This window comes from Rhinoderma darwinii, chromosome 1, assembly GCF_050947455.1.
Source record: "Rhinoderma darwinii isolate aRhiDar2 chromosome 1, aRhiDar2.hap1, whole genome shotgun sequence".
Taxonomy (NCBI): domain Eukaryota; kingdom Metazoa; phylum Chordata; class Amphibia; order Anura; family Rhinodermatidae; genus Rhinoderma; species Rhinoderma darwinii.
Window position 1 is genome coordinate 451,715,124 of NC_134687.1, and position 26,884 is coordinate 451,742,007.

Consider the following 26,884-nt stretch of genomic DNA (forward strand, 5'->3'; position numbering starts at 1 on the left):
ATAGGGGTGATTTAAATACGTTTTTCAGAAGCTAAGTGCTTAGTGGTGGATATTATTAAAGGCTATGTAAACCTTTGAAAGGCATTTTTTTTTAATAGAAAGGTGAATTAGTGTAATTGGTGCGGGACTGACGGGTTCAGTGAAAACTGGTCCTGCGTGTCTCTGACACGCAGGATCGAGCTGCTGTCAATCACATCTTAGTTCAGGACCCACTGACACTGAACCCGTTTGGTCCGCAGGACTGACGGATTCAGGTCACAGCGCAATATACAGCTGCTCTGTATAGAGAATACAGAGCAGCTGTATCTCAAAAAGTATAAATAATTTTTAATAAAAGCTATTTGTAAAGTTCCACCAATCAAACTGATTGACCTGTTTAATTTTAAAACAAATGCCCTTCAAAAGGTTTACATGGGGGAATAAAAGTTATAACCGCTTTAACAGACTTATGGTTGTCACATTTTACTCCTGACCATTACACTGGGACAGAGTTACACCACAATTGTGATAAATACTGAAGCAGATCTCAATGTGACATTGTGCAGTCTTGCAGTGGGAGTTTTACCGTTATGTGGAGTGATGCTATTGCACTGACAAATTAACATTCCATTGATAATATTTAGTTTATTTTCCACAGAACACTTTAAAAAAATGTTTATTCAACATAATGGGGGAGAATATAATGCATCACTTTATGAGATGAAAATGGTTCAAATTGCACCATAATTATCCATAAAGTACACACGGCATAATAAATTTGGAACAAATCAATAGGCATGTAAGGTTCTGTACACATTTGTGTTCAGGCTTTCTATTTTGCTCCGTTATAGGATCTGAGCAACGAAAAAACAGAGCCGCTGGATCGAGCGCATGATGGTACCAATAGACTCTATTGGTTTTTGTCGGGTTTCCGTCATGATGTCTATCATTTTTCTGCGCTATTTTGTCTGGCAAAAACAATGGAATTTGGGACAGAGGCCCTAACTGCCCTCAATGTTTAATAAATTAAGTGCATTTTGCAAAATATGACTAAATCTACCTCCTCTATGTTTATTTGAAGCTCTAGTTTGGAGATAATTTAAAGGGTAACTAAACTTTAAAAAAAAAATTGACATGTCATAGTAACATGTCAAAAGTTTTGATTGGTGGGAGTCCGAGCATTGAGATCACCGATCACTAAAACGAAGCATCAGAAACGCTCAAGTGGGCGCTGTGCTGCTTGTTCCTGATTGGCTTTTCTCGATCAAGTGGTGTACGGGCTCAATAGAAAGTCTATAAGCTTCTGCCACTTAGTTTAAGCGATTTTTTCCCCTGCTTCACATTTCATCATCAATTTGCATCAAATGTCCAATTTGTTTGTCCTATCCCTATTGTAATTGAGGAATTATAATTTTCTTCCTCTTTGAAATGGAAATGATTGAAAAATTGACGCAAACTCATTTTTGTGCAGAAGTTGTCCAATGCTTCACTGACCAGTCCACCGACAGTATTGAGAAACATAAGGCTAGGGCTACATGGCGACTTTAACGGGGACACAAGTCGTGCGGCCAAAGATCGCTGTGCCACCCTGCCTGCATCGTAGGTAATGAAAGCCAATGTGGTCACTTTTCGACCCACAAGTTGCTGCAACAGCAACTCCACAGTTCCAAGATATCCAAACCCACTGGACTTCTTGCGACTGTGGTGTTGCGGCAACATGTGGGTCTCAAAATGATAACATTCATTTACAATACTGCAATATAAACAATCTTTGGATGTGCAACATGGTAGATAGATAGATTAGATATCTTGTGAACAAAAGGTATGTGCCCAGCCAAACATGACAATTATCTTCGATCGCTGGCAAATGCTTAAATGTATTTCCTAATTCCGGGTAACGTCTTCTTGATGGTTTGTTTGTCACGTGGTGTATCTGTAGCTTAACTAGTGTATTCACTGATGTGTTCTTGAATGTTGACCCATTATTTATCTTTTCCTTATTTTTCCATCAAGTCCAACTGTGAAATTTCAGCAAACAATAGCAGCCAGGGTAGTAAATCCTTCTACTCCTGCAGTATTTTGGCTGTTAAGTGTAATAGAGTCACGGTTAATACTGAGACCTGGAGAACAGCTGAGGAGCTGGCAGTGGCATCTTTAGAAGCCAATACTTTGCGACCCTTAAGTGGCTGAGGCGGTCGAAAATTGCCTGTCATTTTTAGCAGTGCCTCTCCATGAGCAGTAAAATGAGCTGTGTCCGTCAGGATTCGATGCTGTAAACACAATCAAAAAGAAAATTATGTGGCAGAGAATCCTGTAAGCCAGAGGCCCCTAACCTTCACAGCATCCTGAGAACTGTTCAACTACACGGGGGCCTAGAGGGTGCCCAGTCTGACCACAGGGTTTTAAAAAAAAAAAGTATCCTGCTTCTCCCATCCCTAACTCACATTGTATACGGGTCTTTCATGGATTACATAAATACTGCATCATCCCAGTCAACCAACCAGAGACTACATCAGGGGTGCACAAGGTGTGGCCCACGATGCTGTTCTTTGCGGCCCTCAACCTTTAGAACACAGATAGCATCGCTATATGCATTATATTTTAAGCAAATTACAGGAGCAATTCAGGCAACACTGGTACTGTGTTATGTCTAGATCAGGCCGTAGCTGCAGTGCATGGTGCATGGTATTCCCTCTTGGTGGCAGTGCATGGTCTTTGAATCCCTGTGTCGGGCACTGCCCCCTTAGAGCCTGCACTAGGCATAACGCAGTGCATCAGCAGTGATTTTTTTAAAGGGGTATTAACATCCGAGACACACACACACACACACACACACACACACACACACACACACACACACACACACACAATAGCCAATACCTGTAGCAGAAAGATAGCATAAATGCAACAAATCTATGGCAGTCCAAATAAAGTAGAGAATAGAGGAGTATAGAGAGAGCACTCACAGAGAGGGGTCGCCCTGCCTTGTGGCTTCCCGTGTGCAGTCACTGCACAGATTAGCTGTGATGTCACAGTGTTAGACCCCATGCACACGACCGTATTTTTATCCAACCGTAAATACTGTCTGTAAATACGGATCTGTAGTCATCCACAACTTATCCGCATATACAGAACGGTATCCGCAAATATGGTCCGTAGTGCATCCGTAATGCATCCGTGTATATACGGATGCGCAAAAAGAAAAAAAACACAAATGATGTGCAACATCTGCAAACCTGGCGTCGCCTAGAAATGCTTCTATAATTACGGATTGCTACGGGTGCACTTTCGTAGCCATCCGTAATTACAAAAGCATCCATAGACTTCTATCGGGAGTCTGTGCCGTAATTACGGACAAGAATAGGACATGTTCTATTTTTTACGGATCATTTGTATGGAACGGACACCCATCCGTAAAAATACGGAAAGGTGTTCGTAGACCATAGAAATGACGTTATGACGAGGAAGTTGTTTAGCGCCGAGGAGGCATACGCCATGCTGTGGTCTGAGTAGGAGACCACATCAGAGATGGCGTCAGAGATGGAACCTGTTTTGGGCAGTGACGATGATAGCATCACTTCAGGTTCATCTTCAGGGGACGTTGTCCCTGATGCAGTTGAAATGGCAGAACATGAAAGCGCAGGGCCAAGTAGCGCTGTAGCACGGGTCCCTCCAGTCCAGGCTCTTGTATGGGCACCTGCCCCATCTTTTGGGCCTAGAATCCACGGATTTACTGCCACTCCTGACATAACCGTGGACAATACAAATTTTGTCCAAATGGATTACTTCCATTTATTTATAACGGACGACATCCTAAATCTGATTGTCCACGAAACAAATTTATATGCCACTCAAAATATAAGGCAGAAACCTTCATCCACCCATGCCAGAGATTGGACGCCCACCAATTTGCAGGAATTAAAATAAAATTTGGGGCTCACCCTAAATATGGGTATTGTCAAAAAGCCCTCCTGTAATGACGGGGGTAGGGAAACAGACAAGTGAGCCCTAATCTACCTGCCACTCAGTCCCTGCCTACTTGCAACGACCCGCCCTAGGCGACGGGGTACAACTGGGCGACGGTCCCTACGCTCAATAAGTGCACGACAGACAAACAGACAAGGTGTAACGACGGGGGTAGGGAAACGAACAAGTGAGCCCTAATCTACCCGCCACTCTGTCCCTGCTTACTTGCAACGACCCGCCCTAGGCGATGGGGTACAACTGGGCGGCGGTCCCTACGCTCAGTAAGTGCACGAGACAAACATACAAGGGAATACAAAGCAAAGGGAAAGGGGCAGTTGCCCACGGCAACACCGTGAGCAACCAGAGTGGTGAACGAGCCAAGTCAAACCAGGAGAGCACGAGGTACCAAACGCAGAGCAGGAGAGTAGTCAGTAAGCCAGGGTCAGTATGGAGCAGGATCAAATAGTTAGGAGTTTTAGCTGGGCCAGGAAACCACACGAAAAGAATCACAAGCAAAGGAGGAACAGGAAAGGCAGGTATAAATAGACAGAGGGCAGGAGCTAGCTCCGTCTGGCCAGGCTGCGATAGGCTCTCCCACTCCTAAGCCTGCCATCTTGAGTGGTGGAAGATGGAGGCAGTCTCAGAGACGTAGATTCAGGTGCAGACTGATTACCTATGGGAGTTAACCCCGAAGCTGTGCCTGGCAGATCCTTTACAGTACCCCCCTTTTATGAGGGGCCACCGGATCCTTTCTAAGTGGACCTGGTTTACTGGGGAAACGAAGGTGGAACTTCCTGACCAATACCCCAGCGCGAACATCCCGGGCGGGTACCCAAGTCCTCTCCTCAGGCCCGTATCCTCTCCAATGGACCAGGTACTGGAGGGAGCCTTGGACCATCTTGCTGTCCACAATCCTGGCCACCTCGAATTCCACCCCCTCCGGGGTGAGGATGGGAACAGGAGGTCTCCTCGAGGGAGCCAAGGACGGGGAGCAGCGTTTGAGGAGGGAGGCATGAAACACGTCGTGTATCCGAAAAGACGGGGGTAACTCCAGCCGGAAGGAGACAGGATTGAGGACCTCAATGACCTTATACGGCCCAATAAACCGGGGAGCAAACTTCTTGGACGGAACCTTGAGACGCAAGTTCCTAGACGACAACCACACCAGATCCCCGACCATAAACAGGGGGTTAGCAGAACGTTTTCTATCAGCCTGAGTTTTTTGTACGCTCTGGGACGCCTCTAGGTTCTTCTGAACCTGGGCCCAGACTGTGCACAGTTCCCGATGAACAACCTCTACCTCGGGATTGTTGGAACTACCAGGTGAAACGGAGGAGAACCGTGGATTAAACCCAAAATTACAGAAAAAGGGGGAGACCCCTGACGAGTTACTGACCCAGTTATTAAGGGAAAATTCGGCGAGGGGAATTAATGAGACCCAATCATATTGACAGTCAGAGATAAAACACCTTAAATATTGTTCTAGAAATTGATTAGTCCTCTCAGTTTGGCCATTGGTTTCAGGATGGAAGGCAGAGGAGAAGGACAGATCAATCTCCAACTTTTTACAGAAGGCTCTCCAAAACAAAGAAACAAATTGTACCCCTCTGTCCGAAACAATATTGACAGGGACCCCATGGAGACGCAGGATGTGTTTGACAAACAAGGTAGCTAACGTCTTGGCGTTGGGTAGTTTCTTGAGGGGCACAAAGTGGCACATCTTACTGAAGCGGTCTACTACCACCCACACCACCGACTTGCCTTGGGATGGAGGCAAATCGGTGATAAAATCCATGGAGTTATGTGTCCAAGGTCTCTGGGGATTGGGCAACGAACGTAGTAAGCCCGCTGGTCGGGACCTGGGAGTCTTGGACCTAGCACAAACCTCACAAGCGGCGACGTAGGCCTTAACATCTTTAGGCAACCCAGGCCACCAATAATTTCTGGCAATGAGGTGTTTGGTACCCAGGATGCCTGGATGACCAGAAAGTGCGGAGTCATGATTTTCCCTAAGTACCCTTAGCCGGTATTGCAGGGGAACAAACAGCTTGTCTTCAGGAAGGTTCCCGGGAGCTGAACCTTGATCAGCCGCAATTTCAGAGACTAAATCAGAATCAATAGAAGAAATGATTATACCGGGAGGCAAAATACAAGCAGGATCTTCCTCCGAAGGAGGGCTGGCCATGAAGCTACGCGACAGTGCATCGGCCTTAATATTTTTAGACCCAGCCCTATAGGTAACCAAAAAGTTGAATCTGGTAAAAAATAGCGCCCATCGAGCTTGTCTCGGGTTTAGCCTCCGGGCAGATTCTAGGAAAACCAGATTCTTGTGGTCGGTAAGGACCGTTACCTGGTGCCTAGCTCCCTCCAGGAAGTGGCGCCACTCTTCAAATGCCCATTTAATGGCTAAGAGTTCGCGGTTGCCAATATCATAGTTACTCTCAGTGGGCGAAAACTTCCTGGAGAAGTAGGCACAGGGGCGGAGATGGGTGAGGGACCTGGTACTCTGGGACAAGACAGCCACCACTCCCACCTCGGATGCGTCAACTTCCACGATAAATGGCTCCATTTGGTTGGGCTGAACCAGCACCGGGCCGAGATAAAGCACTTCTTAAGGACCTCAAAAGCCTGGACAGCCTCAGGAGGCCAGTGGAGGAGATCAGCACCTTTGCGAGTGAGGTCCGTAAGAGGCTTAGCGATGACCGAGAAGTTAGCAATAAATCTCCTGTAATAATTAGCGAACCCCAAAAAACACTGTAACGCCTTCAGGGAGGCAGGTTGGACCCATTCCGCCACAGCCTGAACCTTGGCGGGGTCCATGCGGAATTCCTGAGGAGTGAGGATTTGACCCAAAAATGGTATCTTCTGTACCCCAAACACACATTTTTCGGTTTTTGCAAACAGTTTGTTTTCCCGAAGGACCTGGAGCACCTTCCTGACATGCTCAATGTGGGAGGACCAGTCCTTGGAAAACACCAGTATGTCATCAAGGTACACTACAAGAAATATCCCCAGGTAATCTCTCAAAATCTCATTTATGAAATTCTGGAAGACCGCCGGAGCATTACACAACCCAAAGGGCATGACGAGGTATTCGAAATGACCTTCGGCGTGTTAAACGCAGTCTTCCACTCATCCCCCTCTTTGATGCGGATAAGGTTATACGCCCCCCGGAGATCAAACTTAGAGAACCATTGGGCCCCCAGAACCTGATTAAAGAGATCAGGAATCAAAGGAAGGGGATACTGGTTCCTTACAGTGACCTTATTCAAGTTACGGTAGTCAATGCATGGCCTAAGACCACCATCCTTCTTCCCTACGAAGAAGAAGCCAGCACCTACCGGAGAAGTAGAGGGGCGAATGTAACCCTTGGCCAGGCATTCCTGGATATACTCTCTCATGGCTTCACGTTCGGGACAAGAGAGATTAAATATCCTACCCTTAGGGAGCTTAGCTCCTGGTACCAAATCGATAGCGCAATCGTATTCTCTATGAGGAGGTAACACTTCGGAGGCCTCCTTAGAGAAAACATCAGCGAAGTCCTGAAGAAATTCAGGTAGCGTGTTCACCTCCTCAGGGGGAGAAATAGAATTAACAGAAAAACATGACGTCAAGCATTCATTACCCCATTTGGTAAGATCCCCAGTATTCCAGTCAAACGTGGGATTATGCAACTGCAACCAGGGAAGGCCTAAAACCAAATCGGACGATAATCCCTGCATCAACAGTACAGAGCACTGCTCCAAATGCATGGAGCCAACAAGGAGTTCAAAAACAGGGGTATGCTGTGTAAAATAACCATTAGCAAGAGGAGTGGAGTCGATACCCACTACCGGGACAGGTTTAGGCAAATCAATCAAAGGCATAGCTAGAGACATAGCAAATTCCACAGACATGATATTAGCAGAAGACCCTGAATCCACGAAGGCACTGCCGGTAGCAGACCTACCACCAAAAGAGACCTGAAAGGGAAGCAAGAATTTATTACGTTTCATATTTACGGGAAATACCTGTGCGCCCAAGTGACCTCCCCGATGATCACTTAGGCGCGGAAGTTTTCCGGCTGCTTATTCTTACGCCTAGGACAGGTGTTCACTTGATGCTTGTCATCCCCACAATAGAAGCAGAGACCATTCTTCCTGCGGAACTCTCTACGTTGTTGGGGGGACACGGAGGCCCCGAGTTGCATAGGTACCTCCGAGTCTTCCGTGGAAGAACGAAGCAACGGAACCTCGGGAGGCATCATGGGGGAGTCAGAGGAGAAAACACAAAAACTTTCAAGTTGTCGTTCCCTGAGACGTCGGTCAAGTCGTACCGCTAAAGCCATAACCTGGTCTAGAGAGTCAGAAGAGGGATAGCTAACTAGCAGGTCTTTCAGGGCGTTCGACAGACCCAACCTAAACTGGCACCTTAAGGCAGGGTCATTCCATCGAGAAGCTACGCACCACTTCCTAAAGTCAGAGCAATACTCCTCAACAGGTCTCTTACCCTGACGTAAGGTCACCAGCTGACTCTCGGCAAAGGCAGTCCTGTCAGTCTCGTCATAAATGAGTCCGAGAGCAGAAAAGAAAAGATCAACGGAGGAAAGTTCATGGGCGTCAGGAGCCAAGGAGAAGGCCCATTCTTGGGGCCCTTCCTGGAGCCAGGACATAATTATACCCACCCGCTGGCTCTCAGAACCTGAGGAGTGGGGCTTTAAGCGAAAATAGAGCCTACAACTCTCCCGAAAGGAGAGAAAAGTCTTCCGGTCCCCTGAGAACCGGTCAGGCAACTTGAGGTGGGGTTCAAGAGTTGAGGTGAGGGGCACTACCATGGTAGCATCAGGCTGGTTGACCCTCTGAACCAGGGCCTGGACCTGTAGGGAGAGACCCTGCATTTGCTGAGCCAGGGTCTCAAGGGGGTCCATAGTAGTGTGAGGGACCAGGGTAGACTAGGTATATGGGCTTGTGATTATGTAATGACGGGGGTAGGGAAACAGACAAGTGAGCCCTAATCTACCCGCCACTCAGTCCCTGCCTACTTGCAACGACCCGCCCTAGGCGACGGGGTACAACTGGGCGACGGTCCCTACGCTCAATAAGTGCACGACAGACAAACAGACAAGGGTACACAGAAGCAAGGGAAAAAGGGCAGTTGCCCACGGCAACACCGTGAGCAACAAGAGTGGTGAACGAGCCGAGTCAAACCAGGAGTGTACGAGGTACCAAACGCAGAGCAGGAGAGTAGTGAACAAGCCGAGTCAAACCAGGAGTGTACGAGATACCAAACGCAGAGCAGAAGAGTAGTCAGTAAGCCAGGGTCAATATGAAGCAGGGTCAAATAGTTCAAGAAGCTGCAGCAGGGCCAGGAAACCAAACGAGAAGAATCAAAAGCAAGGAGGAACAGGAAAGGCAGGTATAAATAGACAGAGGGCGGGAGCTAGCTCCGTCCGGCCAGGCTGTGATAGGCTCTCCCACTCCTAAGCCTGCCATCCTGAGTGGTGGAAGATGGAGTCAGTCTCACAGACATAGAAGCAGGTGCAGACTGATTACCTATGGGCGTAGACACAGAAGCTGAGCATGGCAGATCCTTAACAGCTCCATTAGGTCTTACTGGTCAACAAGACCCACCCAAGCCACCCCAGTGTACTCTGCAGTAATGCCCAGGTCTCGTTATGAGACAATAATGAGGTTCCTCCACTTCAACGACAACGCACAGGCCCCCCAAGTACCGATGCAAACCGGGATCGGTTGTTCAAAATTAGACCACTGATAAATTCCCTGAATAATTTATTTCTGCAACTCTACACCCCTGACCAGAATGTAAGCGTGGACAAATCCCTCCTCAACTTCCATGGAAGACTTAGCTTTCGCCAATATCTACCTTCCAAAAGGGCAAGATATGGCGTTAAGCTTTATAAACTGTGCGAAAGCGGGTCAGGATATACCACCGCCTTCAGGATATATGAAGGGCGGGACCGCTCAATAAATGTTCCTGGATGCCCCCCTGATCTTTCCACCAGCAGTAAGATCGTGTGGGAGATAATGCAGCCTCTGCTTCACAAGGGGTACCACCTGTACTGTGATAATTTTTATTCGAGTGTGCCCCTGTTTAGGCATTTGCATGCTGCAAGGACTGGGGCATGTGGTACCATGCGCAAAAACCGAATTGGTTTTCCACAGCAATTAGTGGGGAAGCGCATGGTAAAGGGGGACTCCTGTGCTTATGCATCTGAGGAATTGCTGGCGGTCAAGTTCAGGGATCGCAAAGACGTGTATATGCTAAGCACGATTCATACCGCAGGAACAGTGGCAGTGAGGGAAAGGGGGGCAACATCGGACAAGCACAAACCAGTGAGCGTGTCCGAATATAAGTACATGGGGGGGTGGATTTAAGCGACCCGGTTTTACAGCCCTATTTAGTGAAGCGAAAAACAAAAACCTGGTACAAAAAAGTGGCCATTTATTTATTTGTTACAGGTGGCCATCCACAATTAATTTGTGCTCTACAAAAAAACCAGAGGCAGAGACACATACCTGGATTTCCAGGAGAAAATTATTGAAGGCCTCATATTTGATGTTCAGGATACCAGAGAATGCCCCCAGTCTGAGGATGTCACGCGACTGACTGAAAGACACTTCATCAGTTGGATTCCCCCAACACCAACCAGAAGAAACCCCCAGAAAAAGTGCCGCGTCTGCAGAAAAGACGGGCACCGCAAAGATTCCCGATATTTCTGTCCATCATGTCCCTCGCAACCAGGCCTGTGCATTGAGCCATGTTTTAAAAAATACCACACTGTTCTGCATTATTAGATTTTAGTTAATTAGTTGAAAATATATTTGCCCTACATTACTTTTTTATTTTTCGCCTGATTTTACTCCAAGGGTGAGGGAGGGAATGGGTGGGGGGTGGATGTCATGTTTGCATGTTTTCTAAAGTTCATCTGCTGGAGAGCTCCATTTGCATAAACCTACAATTTCTTATTTTAGAAAACCCAAAAAATTAAATTCCCATTATACCCCTAGATGAATATTTTGGGATTTCTGCTTCAAGAGCAGATATTTTGGAAGTGTTATAGAAACTCTGAGTTTTGTAAAACCAGCTTTGAAAAAAGGCGATTTGTGAAATCAGCTTCATCTATCATCCGCCCTCCTACATCTCTATGTGATAATAAGGCCCACATATTTGGTATCCCCATGCACAGGAGAAGTGGCAGAATGTGAAAGGAGATTAATTTTGTCCGTGGTCTATACTGTGTGTGAAAAATGCTGGTATAAACTGACGCATTTGCTAAAAAATTGCTAATTTTATTGTGATCCATCTTATTCAAGAAACTTTCAGAAGAAAACTGGACTGTCTAAAAATATGATAAACCCCTTGAAGAAAACCTTGTGGGGTCTACTTGTGTGAATGAAGTCATTTATGGGGTGTTTCCAATGTTTCAGCAGCATTACGCCCCCAAGAAAACAGTATGCTGCTGTAAAATCAAATGCAAAATTCCTGGACCGAAAAGGCCAAAAAGCCTCCTTTTATGCGGCTCCAATTACGTTCCAAGAAGTGACATGCACTTAATACAGTAAGTAGAACGTAGGCCATTGGGTCCCCTTCTCCAACGCCATGCCGTAACTATTGTTAACATTACCTTTTTGTGCAAGCATTAACAAATGGGTGTTACGATTCCCCTTGTCACAGGGCTGTGTCCCTACATACTGACAGTCTCCGAACATCTCTGACATTGCTGATGTGTCTCTGAGAGCATCACACTGTGCAGGGACACATCCTCCTTACAAGGGGAATGGTAACACCCGTTTGTCTATCAGTCCTGGACTGCACAAAGACTTTTTGTGAAATACAAGGATTTCCATTAATAAACATGTCAGTAGAGGTGACAGATTTTCTATAAATCCAGTGACTCACAGGTGACGTCTTCTCAGATTCTAGTAGTTTTTTTCCTCTTTTCTTCTCCATCCGGTCCAGGCTTCATGACAACTTCTCCCGGCCTCACCCCATTTCTGCAGTTTGCCACTCAGATGTCTTCGGCTTCTCAATTTCCCAACATTTCCACACCTACGGTATAAACGAAGATAAGATTCTCATGGTGCCACACACTATACCCCTAAATATAATAATAACCATACACTGTGCCCCTGAATAAAATAGTACCAAACACTGTGCCCCTTAATATAATTCTGTCAAACACTTTAAAGTAAAGCAACACATACACAGTGCCCCCCCCGTAAATAGCGCAACACTGCCCCCTGTATATAGCGCCACACACAGCCCCAGTAGATAGCATCACACACACACTCCCTGTAGATAGCGCCACACATAGACCTCTGTAGATAGCATCACACACACCCCCCCTGTAGAAAGCGCCACACACAGCCACCTGTAGATAGCGCCACACACAACCCCTGTAGATAGTGCCACACACAGACCCTTTAAATAGATTCACACACAGCACCCTGTGGATAGCAACACCCCCCCTGTAGATAGCATCACATCCCCCCCTGTAGATAGCATCACACACACCCCCTGTAGACAGAATCAAACACCCCTGTAGATAGCGCCAAACATACACCCCCTGTAGATAGCATTACACACAGCCCCTGTAGATAGCATTACACACAGCCCCTGTAGATAGCATTACACACACCGCCCCCTGTAAATAGTGCCACACATAGCCCCTGTAGATAGCATCACACCCGCCCTGTAGATAGCGCCACACACACACCCCCTGTAGATAGCGCCACACAGCCCACTGTATAAAGTGCCACACTACCCCTGTACATAGCATCACTCACAGCACCCCTATAGATAGCGCCACACAGCCCTTCGTGTAGATAGCACCACACAGACCCCCTGGAGATAATGCCATACAGCCCCTCCCCTGTAAATAGTTCCACACACCCCCCCTGTAAATAGTGCCACACACCCCGAAAGATAGCACCACCCCCCCCCTGTAGATAAGGCACACAGCTCCCTGTAGAATGCACCATCCCCCTGTAGATAGCACCACACTTACCTGTCCCTGTTCCAGCACCGTCCTCTTCTCCAACGATGCAGGCCTGGTCTCTCCTGACCAGGACGCATCCAGCTGAGAGATGCAAGAGGCGCGATGACATAATCACGCCACCTGCATCACAAAAAACCGTTGAATGGCGGGGACGGGAACCGATGGTTTCCTTGCCTTGCCAGCGATGTCAATTGTATCCGTGTCCAAGGGCATGCAATAGATTTGTCAACATGGTGCATGTCTTGTTGATAAATCTGCCAGAGTAAAAATGCCAGACTGGATCTGGTGTTCTTTCCATCCCTTTTCTAAGTGGAAAGTGGATGAATTTTTTTGCCGCAGAGCAGCTATCGTCTGCCTGTATGTAAGGTACTCCACTTCTGTAACCAGTGTATAGAAGATATATGCAGTATTATTTCATGTAGCTCGGCATCAAATCAATAAGATTTGTGTGTATGTACTGTCTTAATAAACATGTTCTGATTAAAGACAAAATGGCGGGGTAGGGGAAAGTGTTTTCAGTATAAATATAAAGGTGACTATGTTCAAAAATAATAACCCAGTGTACACTAATAATGATAGTATTACTTGCAATTATTCAATGATATAGAACTTAGTTTTTCCTATTCTTTCACCTGAGTTCGACTAATGGAAACTGGATGCTCAAACACTGTCCAAATCACGGCCTCTGAACAGTCAGGAGTTGTGAGGGAGCCTTGGTATCGATAGTACTGTGACAACTTCTGGGGCGGAAGGAGATTTTCCAGGGGAAATGTTGGAATCTCATTAAAGTCTCCTGGAAATACATTTTAAGTGAAAAAAATTAAAGAGTAATGATAATTCTAGTCACATTAGCGCACAGGATCAACATGTAAAGTGTGTAAAAAATCTAAAATGAAACAAAAGATGTTTCCAAATTCTACTCTTAGGGGACGACTTAAAGAGGTTGTCCCACGAATGAAAGGGCACCTAATGGTACTCCTTGTTTGAAGCTAACCTTGTGGCTCCATACATGTCCTTCTAGGGATGCTTTCAAGAGGACAGACATGTGCAGTAAAAAAGAATGTAATGCCAGATCTATCTATGAACTAGATTCCACTCCTGTTATAAGGTTCTCTCTTGTACTCTGCTTTTTCACTGCCGAGAAAGCAGAGAATGCGCAAAAGAGCTTGGAAAATACAAACAGTATTGTGCAAGCGCAGTATTGTCTCCAGGTGATGGATTTACTGAACAGAATACTGGCAAAAATCCATGGACAGATATCATATATACAGTGAAGGAAATAAGTATTTGATCCCTTTCTGATTTTGTAAGTTTGCCCACTGTCAAAGACATGAACAGTCTAGAATTTTTAGGCTAGGTTAATTTTACCAGTGAGAGATAGATTATATAAAAAAAAAAAAAGAAAATCACATTGTCAAAATTATATATATTTATTTGCATTGTGCACAGAGAAATAAGTATTTGATCCCCTACCAACCATTAAGAGTCATTGTCTTGTTGAAAGGTGAACCTTCAGCCCAGACTGAGATTCAGAGCACACTGGATCAGGTTTTCATTAAGAATATCTCTGTACTTTGCTCCATTTATTTTCCCCCCATTCTCCCTGTCCCAGCTGCTGACAAACACCGCCACATCATTATGCTGCCACCAAAATGCTTGACTGTGGGGATGGTATTTTGCAGATGATGAGCAGTTCCTGGTTTCCTCCGGAGATGACACTTAGAATAGAGGCCAAACAATTCAATCTGGGTTTCATCAGAGCACAGAATCTTGTTTCTAACACTCTGAGAGTCCTTAAGGTGATTTTGTTCAGGTGGGCTTTCATGTGCCTTTTACTGAGCAGAGGCTTCTTTCTGGTCACTCTGCCATAAAGCCCAGATTGGTGGAGTGCTGCAGTGATTGTTGACCTTCTGGAAGTTTCTCCCATCTACACACAAGATCTTTGTAGGTCAGCCAGAGTGACCATTGGGTTTTTGGTCACCTCTTTTACCAAGGCCCTTCTCCCCTGATTAATTAGTTTGGTGGGGCGGCCAGCTCTAGGAAGTCCTGGTTGTTCCAAACTTCTTCCAATAAAGATTTATGGAGACCACTGTGCTCTTGGGAACTTTCAGTGCATCAGAAATTTTTCTCCAGATATGTGCCTCCTCACAATGTAATCTCTGAGCTCTACAGGCAGTTCTTTCCTCCTCATGGCTTGGATTTTGCTCTGATATGCATTGTCAGCTGTGAGACCTTATATAGATAGGGTTTCGTCTTTCCAAATCATGCCCAATCAAACGAATTTACCACAGGTGAACTCCAATCAAGGTGTAGAAACATTTCAAAAATGATCTAGAGAAATGGGAGGCCCCCAATTTGAAGTGTCATAGAAAAGGTTCTGAATACTTATGTCCATGCGAAATCATTTTTTTTTTATTTTTAATAAATTTGCAAAAATTTCTAAAATTCTGTTTTCCCTTTGTCATTATGGGTAATTTTGAGTGCAGAATGATGGGGAAAAACTTGAATTTTTTTTATTTTAGCACAAGGCCTCAACATAACAAACTGAAAAAAGTGAGAGGGTCTGAAGGGTCTGAATTCACTGTCAGACGTATTGCAGTGTATTACATGAGCGATCTAACGATTGCATAATAAAGTCCCCTGGGAAGACTAAAAAAAACAAAAGTAAAAAATAAAATAAAAATAAGTAAAAGTTCAAAAATGTTTCCTATTTCTCACATATAAACATGTAAACAACAAAAAATAAACATAATTGGTATAGCCGTGTCTGTAAAAGTCTGAACTATTAAACTATCACATTATTTAACCCGAGGGGTAACTGCCATACAAAAAAAACCAAATCACAGCACCAGTATTGCTATTTTTTGCTCATCTAAAAAGATGGAATAAAAGTGATCAAAAAGTCATATGTACCTCAAAATGGTACCAATAAAAACTTCAGCTCATTCCACAACAAACAAGCCCTCACACAGCTACATCAACTTAAAAAATAAAAAGATATGGAGCTCACAAATCTATTTTTATTTAACAAATAGTTTTTTTTTGTAAAAGTAGTAAAATGTAAAAAAATAACATAAATTTGGTATCACCATATTCATACTGACCCACAGTATAAAGTTGAATTGATGTTTACCACACAGTGAACGCCGTAAAAATAAAACCCCAAAAACGATGGCGGAATTGGAGTTTTTTGTTTTTTTTAAAATACAAAATAATTTTTGGACGTTTGTTAGCACATTATATGGTACATTAAAATGGTACCATTAAAAATACAACTCATGCCGCAAAAAAGAAGCCTTCATACTGCTATGTCGACAAAAAAATTAAAACGTTATGGCTCTTGGTATTTGGGAAGGAAAAAACTAAGAACATAATACGAAAATTGGCTGTGTGCTTAAAGGGGTATTTCAGCCTTTAGCATTTTTCACCTATACACTGGATAGCTGAAAAGTGCTAGATCGGTGGGGGTCCGACAGCTGGGAGCCCCCCAGTCGCAAGTCAGAGGCTAGGAGGAGTTTAAATGGAGCGGAGGCCGGGAATGCACGGTATTGCTCCATTCAAAGTTTAAAGGGCTTACGGAAACAGCCAAGCACAGCGATCTAGCATTTCTCACCTATCCAGTGGATAGGTGAAATATGCTAAAGGCTGAAATACCCCTTTAAGGGGTTAATTAATAGATGTTCCCCAAATTTGTTAATTCTGCAGCTATATTACTGTAAACTAGATCTACAAAATCTCTTATTAACCTATGGAGCATCCATTCATATTGCCCATACTGACCTTCCAGTGATACATTCTTCATAGAGGCCACCAAAGTACTATAATTGGGGTTATCAGCTTCTCCTACCTAAACAGAAAAAATGCATTATAACAAGCCAGAGAAACAAGAATCATCCTATATATAGACATTTTGTGTAACTCTTACCATGATAAGAATGCCTAAAACTGCCAAGCCCTGGGGATCCTTCTTGGCCTCTGGGATGCTACTGTATTTAGTGTTCATATGAACAATATGCAGCTCAGGGGAGAGACAAAGATATATACATGTAAGTGCAACCAAATTAAAAAATTACACAATATAAACACCCACCATAGCTCCCAACCACCCCAGGTGCGGTGGGACAGTCCCGGTTTTTAACCGCTGTCCCTCCGTCCCAGCAGGTAAGAAAAATGTCCCGCTATGCCCCGTTCAGTTACGGACTCAGTCTCCCTGTGGCCAGCCACGCCCCCTCCCCTCCATAAGGTCAACTTAAAGCAAACTGAATTTGCTTACGCTTAGGGCTGGCCTCCCAGCATGTAGGGGGCGTCACTGGGCTCTGCCTCTACTCTGTGCTCTGCTCTTAGTTACACACATGGAGTAAGACCCGAGGAGCAAGAGAAGAGAAGGAAGCTCCGCCCACAGCCTGTCCTGCAAGAAACCTGTGATCAGCAAGGAGGGATGGTGAGTGTCTATCTGTCTCTGTGTCTATATGTGTGTGTGTATACAGTATGTGTCTCTGTGTTTGTATATGTATATGTTACAGTATGTGTGTGTGTGTGTGTGTGTGTGTGTGTGTGTGTGTGTGTGTGTGTCTACATGTGTTTATGTCTTCTTGTAAAAGTGCGTGTGTAAAAGTGTGTGTTTAATAAATGTAAATGTGTTTAAAGAAATGTAGAACAGATAAAACAAAGATATCTGTGCTGTCACCTATATACCCTGCTACCCCATATGTACTCTGCTGCTATATATATATATATATATATATATATATATATATATATATGCCTCTGTGTGTGTGTTTATATGTGTCTGTGGGTATAGTTATCATTATCTTTACTCAGAGAGTTATCACTGTGTGTTATCTGTAGTGTTACATAGGACTGCAGGTAACACTACTACATTATCTGTACTCAGAGAGTTATCACGGTGTTATCTGTGGTGTTACAGAGGACTGAAGGTAACATCTACTACATTATCTGTATTCAGAGAGTTATCACTGTGTGTTATCTATGGTGTTACATAGGACTGTAGGTAACATCTGCTACATTACCTGTACTCAGAGAGTTATCACTGTGTGTTATCTGTGGTGTTATATAGGACTGCAGGTAACATCTACTACATTATCTGTAATCAGAGAGTTATCACTGTGTGTTATCTGTGGTGTTACATAGGACTGCAGGTAACATCTACTACATTATCTGTAATCAGAGAGTTATCACTGTGTGTTATCTGTGGTGTTACAGAGGACTGCGGGTGACATCTACTACGTTATCTGCACTGTGTATATATGGGTCTGTTTGTGAATGTCTCTTTGTGCTTGTATATATGTGCCTGTATGTCTATATATGTGCCTGTATGTCTATATATGTGCCTTTTATGTATCTATATATGTTCCTGTCTGTGTATTTATCTGCCAGCGTGTGTGTGTATATATGTTTGTACGTCTATATATTTACCTGTATGTATATATTCCAGAATGTGTGTATGTATATTTGCTTATATATCTAAATACCTGTCTTTATGTATGTACAGTATATATTTGCAGTATGTACGTGTCTATATATGTGGTTAATTTTTGGTTTGTGTAGGGGGCAGCAATAGAGAGTCCCGCACAGTGCGACATCCAACCTAAGGCCGGCCCTGCTTACGTTGACCTTACTCAATGCAGGCAGCTCACGAGTCACGGTCTGACTGTGGTCAGACCGAGACTTGTCAGCTGCCTGCGCCCAGCGTGAGTACGTTGCAACATTGTTATGTGTGCCTGGCGTGAGAGAGCAGGACGCACACTCAACAGGCAGCACGGCACCGAGCCACCGGTCAGTAAAAAACAGACAGACTACTGTGAGAAAAGTGTGACAATTGAGGTAAAAAAAAAAAAACAAAGTGCCAGGAGACACTAGCGTTTCTAAAATCATAAAATGAATGACATTTATTTTATGATTTTAGAAACGCTAGTTTTTTCAGGCACTGGCTTCTTAAATATAAAAAGACCCGAGTGGATCATGCCCCATATGGAGTTAAAGGGGTTTTCTCACAAACATGTATCTCTAATCCACAGGATAGCGGATATATGTGTGATCGCTGGGGTCTGACCACTGGGAACCCCAGCGATGAGGAGAACGAACGGGGAACCAAACTCCCCCCAAGTGCTCCATAAGAATAGAGCGCTAGTGCGCATGCTCGACCATTAATGGAGCGCTGGCTGAGCATGAGCACCAGCGGTCCATTCTTATGTAGCACATCGGGGAATTTTGGTCTCCCATTCTCCTCATCCCTAGGGGCCAAAGAGGCTGGACCCCCAGCGATCACACATTTAACCCCTTATCCTGTGGATTAGGGATACACGTGTTTGTAAGAAAACCCCTTTAATTTGTAATATGTGATGTTTCAGATCCTTATTTGGTTACGTGCTGCTGCAGCCAATCGCTGGCCTCAACTGTGATGCCTACTTGCAACGACCCGCCCTAGGCGACGGGGTACAACTGGGCGATGGTCCCTACGCTCAATAAGTGCCCGACAGACAAACAGACAAGGGTACACAGAAGCAAGGGAAAAGGGGCAGTTGCCCACGGCAACACCGCGAGCAACAAGAGTGGTGAACGAGCCGAGTCGAACCAGGAGTGTACGAGGTACCAAACGCAGAGCAGGAGAGTAGTCAGTAAGCCAGGGTCGATATGAAGCAGGGTCAAATGGTTAAAGAAGCTGCAGCAGGGCCAGGAAACAAAACAAGAATCACAAGCAAGGAGGAACAGGAAAGGCAGGTATAAATAGACAGAGGGCGGGAGCTAGCTCCGTCTGGCCAGGCTGTGATAGGCTCTCCCACTCCTAAGCCTGCCATCCTGAGTGGTGGAAGATGGAGTCAGTCTCACAGACATAGAAGCAGGTGCAGGCTGATTACCTATGGGCGTGGATACAGACGCTGTGCCTGGCAGATCCTTAACAGCATCTGTGGGGGCATTATACTGTACGGGTGCAACTATGGGTCCATTATATTGTGTGGGGGCAGATATGGGGCATTATACTGCATGGGAGGTACTATGGGGCATTATACTGTGTTGGGGCAGCAATGGGGGCATTATACTGTGTGTGGAAGGCACTATGGGGTATTATACAGTGTGGGTGGTCAGCTATAGGGGCATTATACTGTGTAGTGGGTTCTATGGGAGCATTGTACTGTGTGGGCTGAACCGGGTGTGTATGGGCGGGGTTAGAGGTGTGGCTTAACAGGGGAAATATTTGCTACATGCACCACTTCAGTTGTCCCTCTTTACGAAACTGAAAGTTGGGAGGTATGCCACCCACTGACCATAAAACTGATATAAAACAAATTATTTTACATCTAAATATCTCAGAAATCTTAATGCATTCTCCATTTGTTTACACTTAGTGTTAGATATATCCACAAAGTATTTTTTAATGTTCTATTAAAGATATATTCATCTTGTGCTTTTTAATCAGTTTGGTACTATACAAGCCTGAATGTTTAGTAAAGTACATTGTAATAAGAAGAAACTTACTTCAAGAGGGAATTGTTTCCCATCTACTGTATGTTCTGATCCATCCTTGTTAGGACTTCCCCAGTGGAAGTGGAATTGTAATGCTTTGTACATATTGGGTAGTCCTGCTCCACTGATATAAATGTCCCCTGATAGACTCAGCATAACTGTAAAGAGTAATGGATAATGTAGAGTCTATATATCGCTGATGCTATATCTTCAAGAGTACAAAAAGCTTTTTGAAACAAAGAATATGAAGAATGATCCCATTCACATAAAATATAATACAAGTTAATGATTACTATTAGACTATGAAGAAGATAGATGTTTTGGAGAATCGTTCTAACCTGAATGTCCATCATTTATAAGCTTCCACTGTCCGGGTGGGGCATGATCAAACCCCTGGAAAGTGATGTTATCTAAGTGGCTATCTGTCTTTACTTTCGCCTTTTCAATGTTGATAGGAGATTGATGGTCACCTCCACAATTATGACTTATGTCCTTCCAGTGATCAGGACCTGGCCAGAAATACATTAAATATTGACATGCAGATATTGCAAAGTTATTTATTAGTCCATTTAGAAAATGTATGTCTTCCGTTGGTTCATATTCTCCCTAAATAATCTAGAACTACTTCTGTCACATAAGACCGGCACTAAATATCAGTGGAAAAATGATGCATTTGACAAACACTCTCTACACAAACACTGTGCACTAGTGCCCAACAGAAAGAGGTTCTGGGTTCATTGACCTCAGCCTTGTATGGACATCTTTTACACAGGTTAATGATGTGTTGTTCAGGTAAAAACATCTATATTTTGTAATAATGGTTTTCTAAGGCTTTGTTCATATCTGCGTCGGGGTTTCGTTCATGGGTTCCGTTAGACCTGTCTGTTAGGGGAACCCATGAACGGAACCCCGACGCAGATGTGAACAAAGCCTAACACAACAACCAGTGAGGAGCTCTGAGGCGAGCTCCTGGGCCCCAACCAAAATCTGTAACAGGGCCTCCACCTACCATGTGCCATTTATAATACCGGTGTTTTCTTATGTAGCAAGAGGGATCTTTGGGCCTGTGTTCCTGCTACCTGTGCACCCCCTATAGCTACGCCACTGGAGGAAATAGTCACCTGACCAATAACCTGTGAAGGCTAAAGATACCATTATCTATTTGCTTAAATAATCGCTCAGTACTGTACTTACCACACTTGGGGTTTTGAGAGGTGTAACACCATTGACCTGTGTAAAAATGGACAGATATAAACAACATATTCTTTGCTTACACTACAAACTTTCCAAATATTTCATTTTAAAATGTAATTACCCATGTGTTGCATTGTGTTGTGTTTATTGTGTTTATGTATATTCTGGATATTGTGTATTGCAAATAAAAGTCAAGACAATGATTTTTACAAACAGTTTACAAACAGTTTGCAGACAATAAAACAAGGGCCTGTTCTTTTCTATACAACGCACCACTGCTTGCTGTGCAACCCAACTCTATCCCTTGTGGATGACATGCCCCACTGGCCATTCCTCCTCATTCACATGCTAACATTGCTTTGTGGATAGAGCAGCCCTGTGCACAGCTCATAGAAAAATTTAGATGGGCTACCCTAATGTTGGTCCCCTTCTCATGGGCCTCACAGTAGTTGCATGGACTACCCCAATGAAATGTATGATATTGTACTTTATGAAATTTGAGTGTCATGGCCTAGCCCATGGGTCTCAAGCACACGGCCCCTGGGGCTGTCATCGTCGGCCCGCGGGACACAGAGCCGCTAGTACACACTCTGCTCCGGGACTCTGGAATTCCTTGACATCACTGTCCACATATGGACAGCGATGTCTGGGGCTTCCCCAGAGCCGGAGTCCGATGCAGAGTGCTAGTATAGGCTCTGCTCCGGGACTCTGTGGAATTCCCTGACATCGCTGTCCATATATGGACAGTGTGTCAGGGTCTTCACCAGAGCGGAGTCCCGGGCAGAGCGCTAGTATCGGCTCTGCTCCGGGACTCTGTGGAATTCCCTGACATCAGTGTCCATGTATGGACACACAATGTCTGGGGCATCCCCAGAGCCGGAGTCCCAGGCAGAGCGCTATTATAGGCTCTGCTCCGCGACTCTGTGGAATTCCCTGACATCGCTGTCCATATATGGACAGTGTTGTCAGGGTCTTCCCCAGAGCGGAGTCCCGAGCAGAGCGCTAATATAGGCTCTGCTCCGGGACTCTGTGGAATCTTCTGACATCGCTGTCCACATATGGACAGCGATGTCTGGGGCTTCCCCAGAGCGGAGTCCCGGGCAGAGCGCTAGTATAGGCTCTGCTCTGGGACTCTGGAGAAGCCTCTGACATCGCTGTCCATACATCGACAGTGATGTCAGGGTCTTCCCCAGAGCAGGAGTCCCAGTGATGTCAGGAGCACAGCTGGAGTCCCAGGAAGAGCCTACTAGCGCTCTGCCCGGGATTCCAGCTCTGGGGTTGCCCCTGACATCCATGTTCATATATGGACAGTGATGTCAGGAGCAGAGCTGGAATCCCAGGCAAAGTGCTAGAACAGGCTCTGCTCCGGGACTCCAGCTATGGGCAAGCCCCTGACATCACTGCCATATATGGACACTGATGTTAATGGCTTCCCCAGAGTTCCGGTGCAGAGCCTATATGCTAGTGCTCTGCTCCGGGACTCCAGCTCTGGGGTTGCCCCTGATATCACATTCCGGTCCAGGAGGATCCCCTGACATCACTGTGTATGGACAGTGATGTCAGGGGCTCCAACAGTAGAGGAATCCACAGCCAAAGCGTCGGCAACGCTCTGGCTGGGGATTCCACTCCTAGAGGGAGCCCCAATGGAGCATTCTACTTTGGGTGTGTGTGGCATTATCTGCAGATGGCACTGTGGCAGGATCTGCGGAGGGCACTGTGGCAGCATCTGCAGAGGGCACTGTGGCAGCATCTACGGAGGGTACTGTGGAAGCATCTACGGAGGGCACTGTGGCAGCATCTACGGAGGGCACTGTGGCAGCATCTACAGAGGGCACTGAGGCAGCATCTATAGAGGGCACTGTGGCAGCATCTACAGAGGACTCTGTGGCAGCATCTACAGAGGGCACTGTGGCAGCATCTACAGAGGGCACTGTGACAGCATCTACAGAGGGCACTGTGGCAGCATCCACAGAGGGCACTGTGGCAGCATCCACAGAGGGCACTGTGGCAGCATCCACAGAGGGCACTATGGCAGCATCCAAAGAGGGCACTGTGGCAGCATCCACAGAGGGCACTGTGGCACTATCTAAAAAGGGGCTGCCCAATCTTGACATGTGTGTCTTCCAAACACTGCTAACTGAGTCACCGGACTGCATTTAGCGACACTTAAACTGGAAAACTGGATTGTTGAAATAAGCACATGGAGAAATATCTCAAATTTTAAACCTAGCGGTATTATTATAGTAAAGTAGTATTATTATTATAGTAATATAGTGTTATAGTGGATCAAAGAACTAATTGATTAACAATATTTGTATTGTATCAAATTTGAAAGTAATGCGGCCCGACAACTTCCCATTTTTTCTATATGTGGCCCACTTACCCGGCCGAGTTTGAGACCCCTGGCCTAGCCCTATGCTTAGACTTAAAGACATACAAAAGAATTATCAATAAATAAAGAATAATAAATACAATAAATAAAATATATATATATCTTTATAACAATATTGGAATGTGCTTAATTTCATGTGAACTTCTCAGTTCTTAGATATTGATACATAATGAATGGATATGCAGACCTAGTGTCTATAGGTGCTACAATTATATTTCCAACAAACATTCCTATATTTTTCATTTATAGTAACTATTCTTTATTTCTTACTATATATGCACACAGTATTTGCATAAATGCTTGTTATTAGTTATCTTACACTTAATGCTTAACGCACATGACCATTGTGTGCTGGTCAGGTTCCGTCTGTGATCCGTGGAAAGATAGGACATGTCCTAACTTTCCATAGATCGGAGAGTCGGGTCAGTTTTCAATCCACCCACTTCGATTTGCCAATTAAAGTGAGTGGGTCCGTGAAAACTATCGGGTGCCACTCGGATGCAATGAAAAACGGTCTGAGTGGCACTCGGTCATGTGCAACTGCACTCAGGTTCTTCAAAGGTGGTTAATATCAAATGAAATCTGTAGCATCATGTATATGTGCATATATATACACGTATAAATAAATATATATATATATATATATATATATATATCCAAGAAGAAAATTCAGCAGCACTCCAATGATCAAGGTGAAAAGCATGCTTGAGAAAGGTCCCAAGGTGGGACGGAAACGTTGCATTGCCATGTTGGCACAATAAATTTCACTTTTTTTCACCTTGATCATTGGAGTGCTGCTGAATTTTCTTCTTGGATATACGTATGGTCTTTGGATCGGGACTATCAGCTGGCACCCTTCATTACTGAAACCTGTATATTGGAATAGAGTGCTGCCGTTTTTTCTACTGGTATATATATATATATATATATATATATATATATATATATATACATACATATTCAAAAAGAGATAAAAAAGCAGCACCCATTGCTGTTTTATACATAACTATATATAATACATTTATCTAAAGGTAAGAAATTTGTATCATTAAATGGTGACCCCCCCCCCCCCCCCCACTAATGTTAATAGTAGATTTAGGTAAAGTTGTTCACCAATTTGCCAAATTTCAGCATAGATTTTATTGATTCTTGTACGGCAGCTATTTATTTAGAAATCCACTGATAATTTGCCTATAATTGATGCACTCAGATTAAAATGTGAATGGTTTTTAATCTAAAAAGTCCAATCTCAAACCAAGCTACTTATATGGCATATACGTAGTGTTAATTTTTTTTTTTTTTGCAATCCAAAAGCAACAATATGTATGTTTAGATATGTAAAAGAGCAAAGCTCAACATTATTTATACTGGTGAATGACCTGGCATTGGAAAGTGTGGCAGTGACCATGTCTAGATTTCGTCACATAGAAGGATAATAATAATAATATTAATGTATTCTCACCTCCTCCAGACACTTGTATAATGAAGGAAAAAGTTATTAAAGTCACGCAGAGTGGAAAGATGTTCATGCTGAATTTGTATTCTGGAAAGTTACACCACAGAACAGCAGAGTTGTGCCTGGACTGACCCTTACTCCTCCAACAACCAGGTAGACTGACCAGCCCCATTCAGCTCATGCATGAATATATAGATATATATATATCTTTAAAGATCAGGGCTGAGTTTATGTTAAATCTTTACAGAACATTAGCTTAACTCCTCCTGGGATGCTGAGGTAACTCTACCTGTTGCAGTGGGACTGTCCATTGTTAAACAATGGGTAAAAGGCAGCTTGTTCCAGTCTGACCAGCTCTAGCGAGCTGTTTGTAGGCATTGGTCCATACCATCATCAGTACCTATTACAAAACAATAGAATGTTTAGGCAATTTAATCCTAAAATCATTTATTTTTCATGTCAGAGTCTAACAAAATTTATAATTGCTTTATTGAACTGCACAAATGCTTAATGAAAATTAGGTTGTAGCTGATTTATTCGTTTGTAGCCAATGTTTTTGGAGGAACGCGTAACCAAATTTAGAGAGTTATCTGAAATGCTAATAATAATCTAACTAATTATAACATACTACTGATTATGTTGTTGATGTATCTAGTGCATTTGTTACAGTACAAACCACAGAATTAATGTGTATTGTAAGAAGAAGTATCCTAACACATTCTGACGACTGTCCTGGTCATGTGATGATCACACAGGTGCACGAGCCGTGTAATGAGCCATGTACCTGTGTGATCATCCTATGACCAGGACAATTTTTTATCCACTTGAAGCAAACAATGAAAGTTCCTGTTGAGTGACAGCAAGCAGAGATCTTGAAAACTGTGAGAAATTGATACAGAAAGTATTTCCGAAAATTGCATAACTTTTCATTATGAAAAGAACAACATTTACTTGAATTTACCCCTTTCAACATATTTTTTTTGTGGTTGTGCTGGGGGTTGGAAGGATTCATTTTTACTGTGAGGGTCCATTACATGCCGTGGAGGTATTATAAAAATTTATATCTCTGACATACGGTACCTGACGGAGCATCATGTGGCGACACATGGAGTCTTTGTGGCTATGTGCTATGGTTCCACAGGAAACTCTGCCATGTGTATCTTGCACACAGTGTGTGGCCTCACCACAAAAATACTTTTTTATACATAACCCTTTGCATTTACCATGAAACTTCTCCAAAAGACCACCCCTTATCCAGACAGATTTTGACAGATTTTCAGCTCCATCATATACTAAGCATGCTGGCCATCTTCTTTGAGATGACTACCCCTCTAGAAGATTATTTTTCAATGTGAATTTATCTGGTTGACTCGCAGAGGTTTCACTATATATGAAGTCAAAAGGTATCCAAAAA

The 26,884-nt window shown here is 44.2% G+C and overlaps 1 protein-coding gene across 1 annotated transcript; it reads right to left on the reverse strand.

Moving 5' to 3' along the window:
* Positions 1-1,928: 1,928 nt before the first annotated feature.
* Positions 1,929-25,543, reverse strand: LOC142743446 (carbonic anhydrase 15-like). The gene is made up of 8 exons (XM_075854219.1): positions 25,477-25,543; positions 21,623-21,658; positions 20,767-20,937; positions 20,441-20,586; positions 16,869-16,961; positions 16,724-16,790; positions 13,576-13,736; positions 1,929-2,249 (listed from the first exon to the last, which is right to left on the reverse strand). Exons 1-8 carry the CDS (start codon positions 25,541-25,543, stop codon positions 2,043-2,045), a joined length of 948 nt encoding a protein of 315 aa, XP_075710334.1. The 3' UTR covers positions 1,929-2,042.
* Positions 25,544-26,884: the final 1,341 nt, after the last annotated feature.

Coding starts and splice junctions, on each gene's coding strand:
- LOC142743446 (XM_075854219.1), bottom strand. CDS start 25,543: ATGAACATCTTTCCACTCTGCGTGACTTTAATAACTTTTTCCTTCATT. Junction 21,659..25,476: donor TATACAAGTGTCTGGAGGAG/GTGAGAATACAT, acceptor ATTTTTACACAG/GTCAATGGTGTTACACCTCT. Junction 2,250..13,575: donor TTTCCATTAGTCGAACTCAG/GTGAAAGAATAG, acceptor TTGTGTTTACAG/CATCGAATCCTGACGGACAC.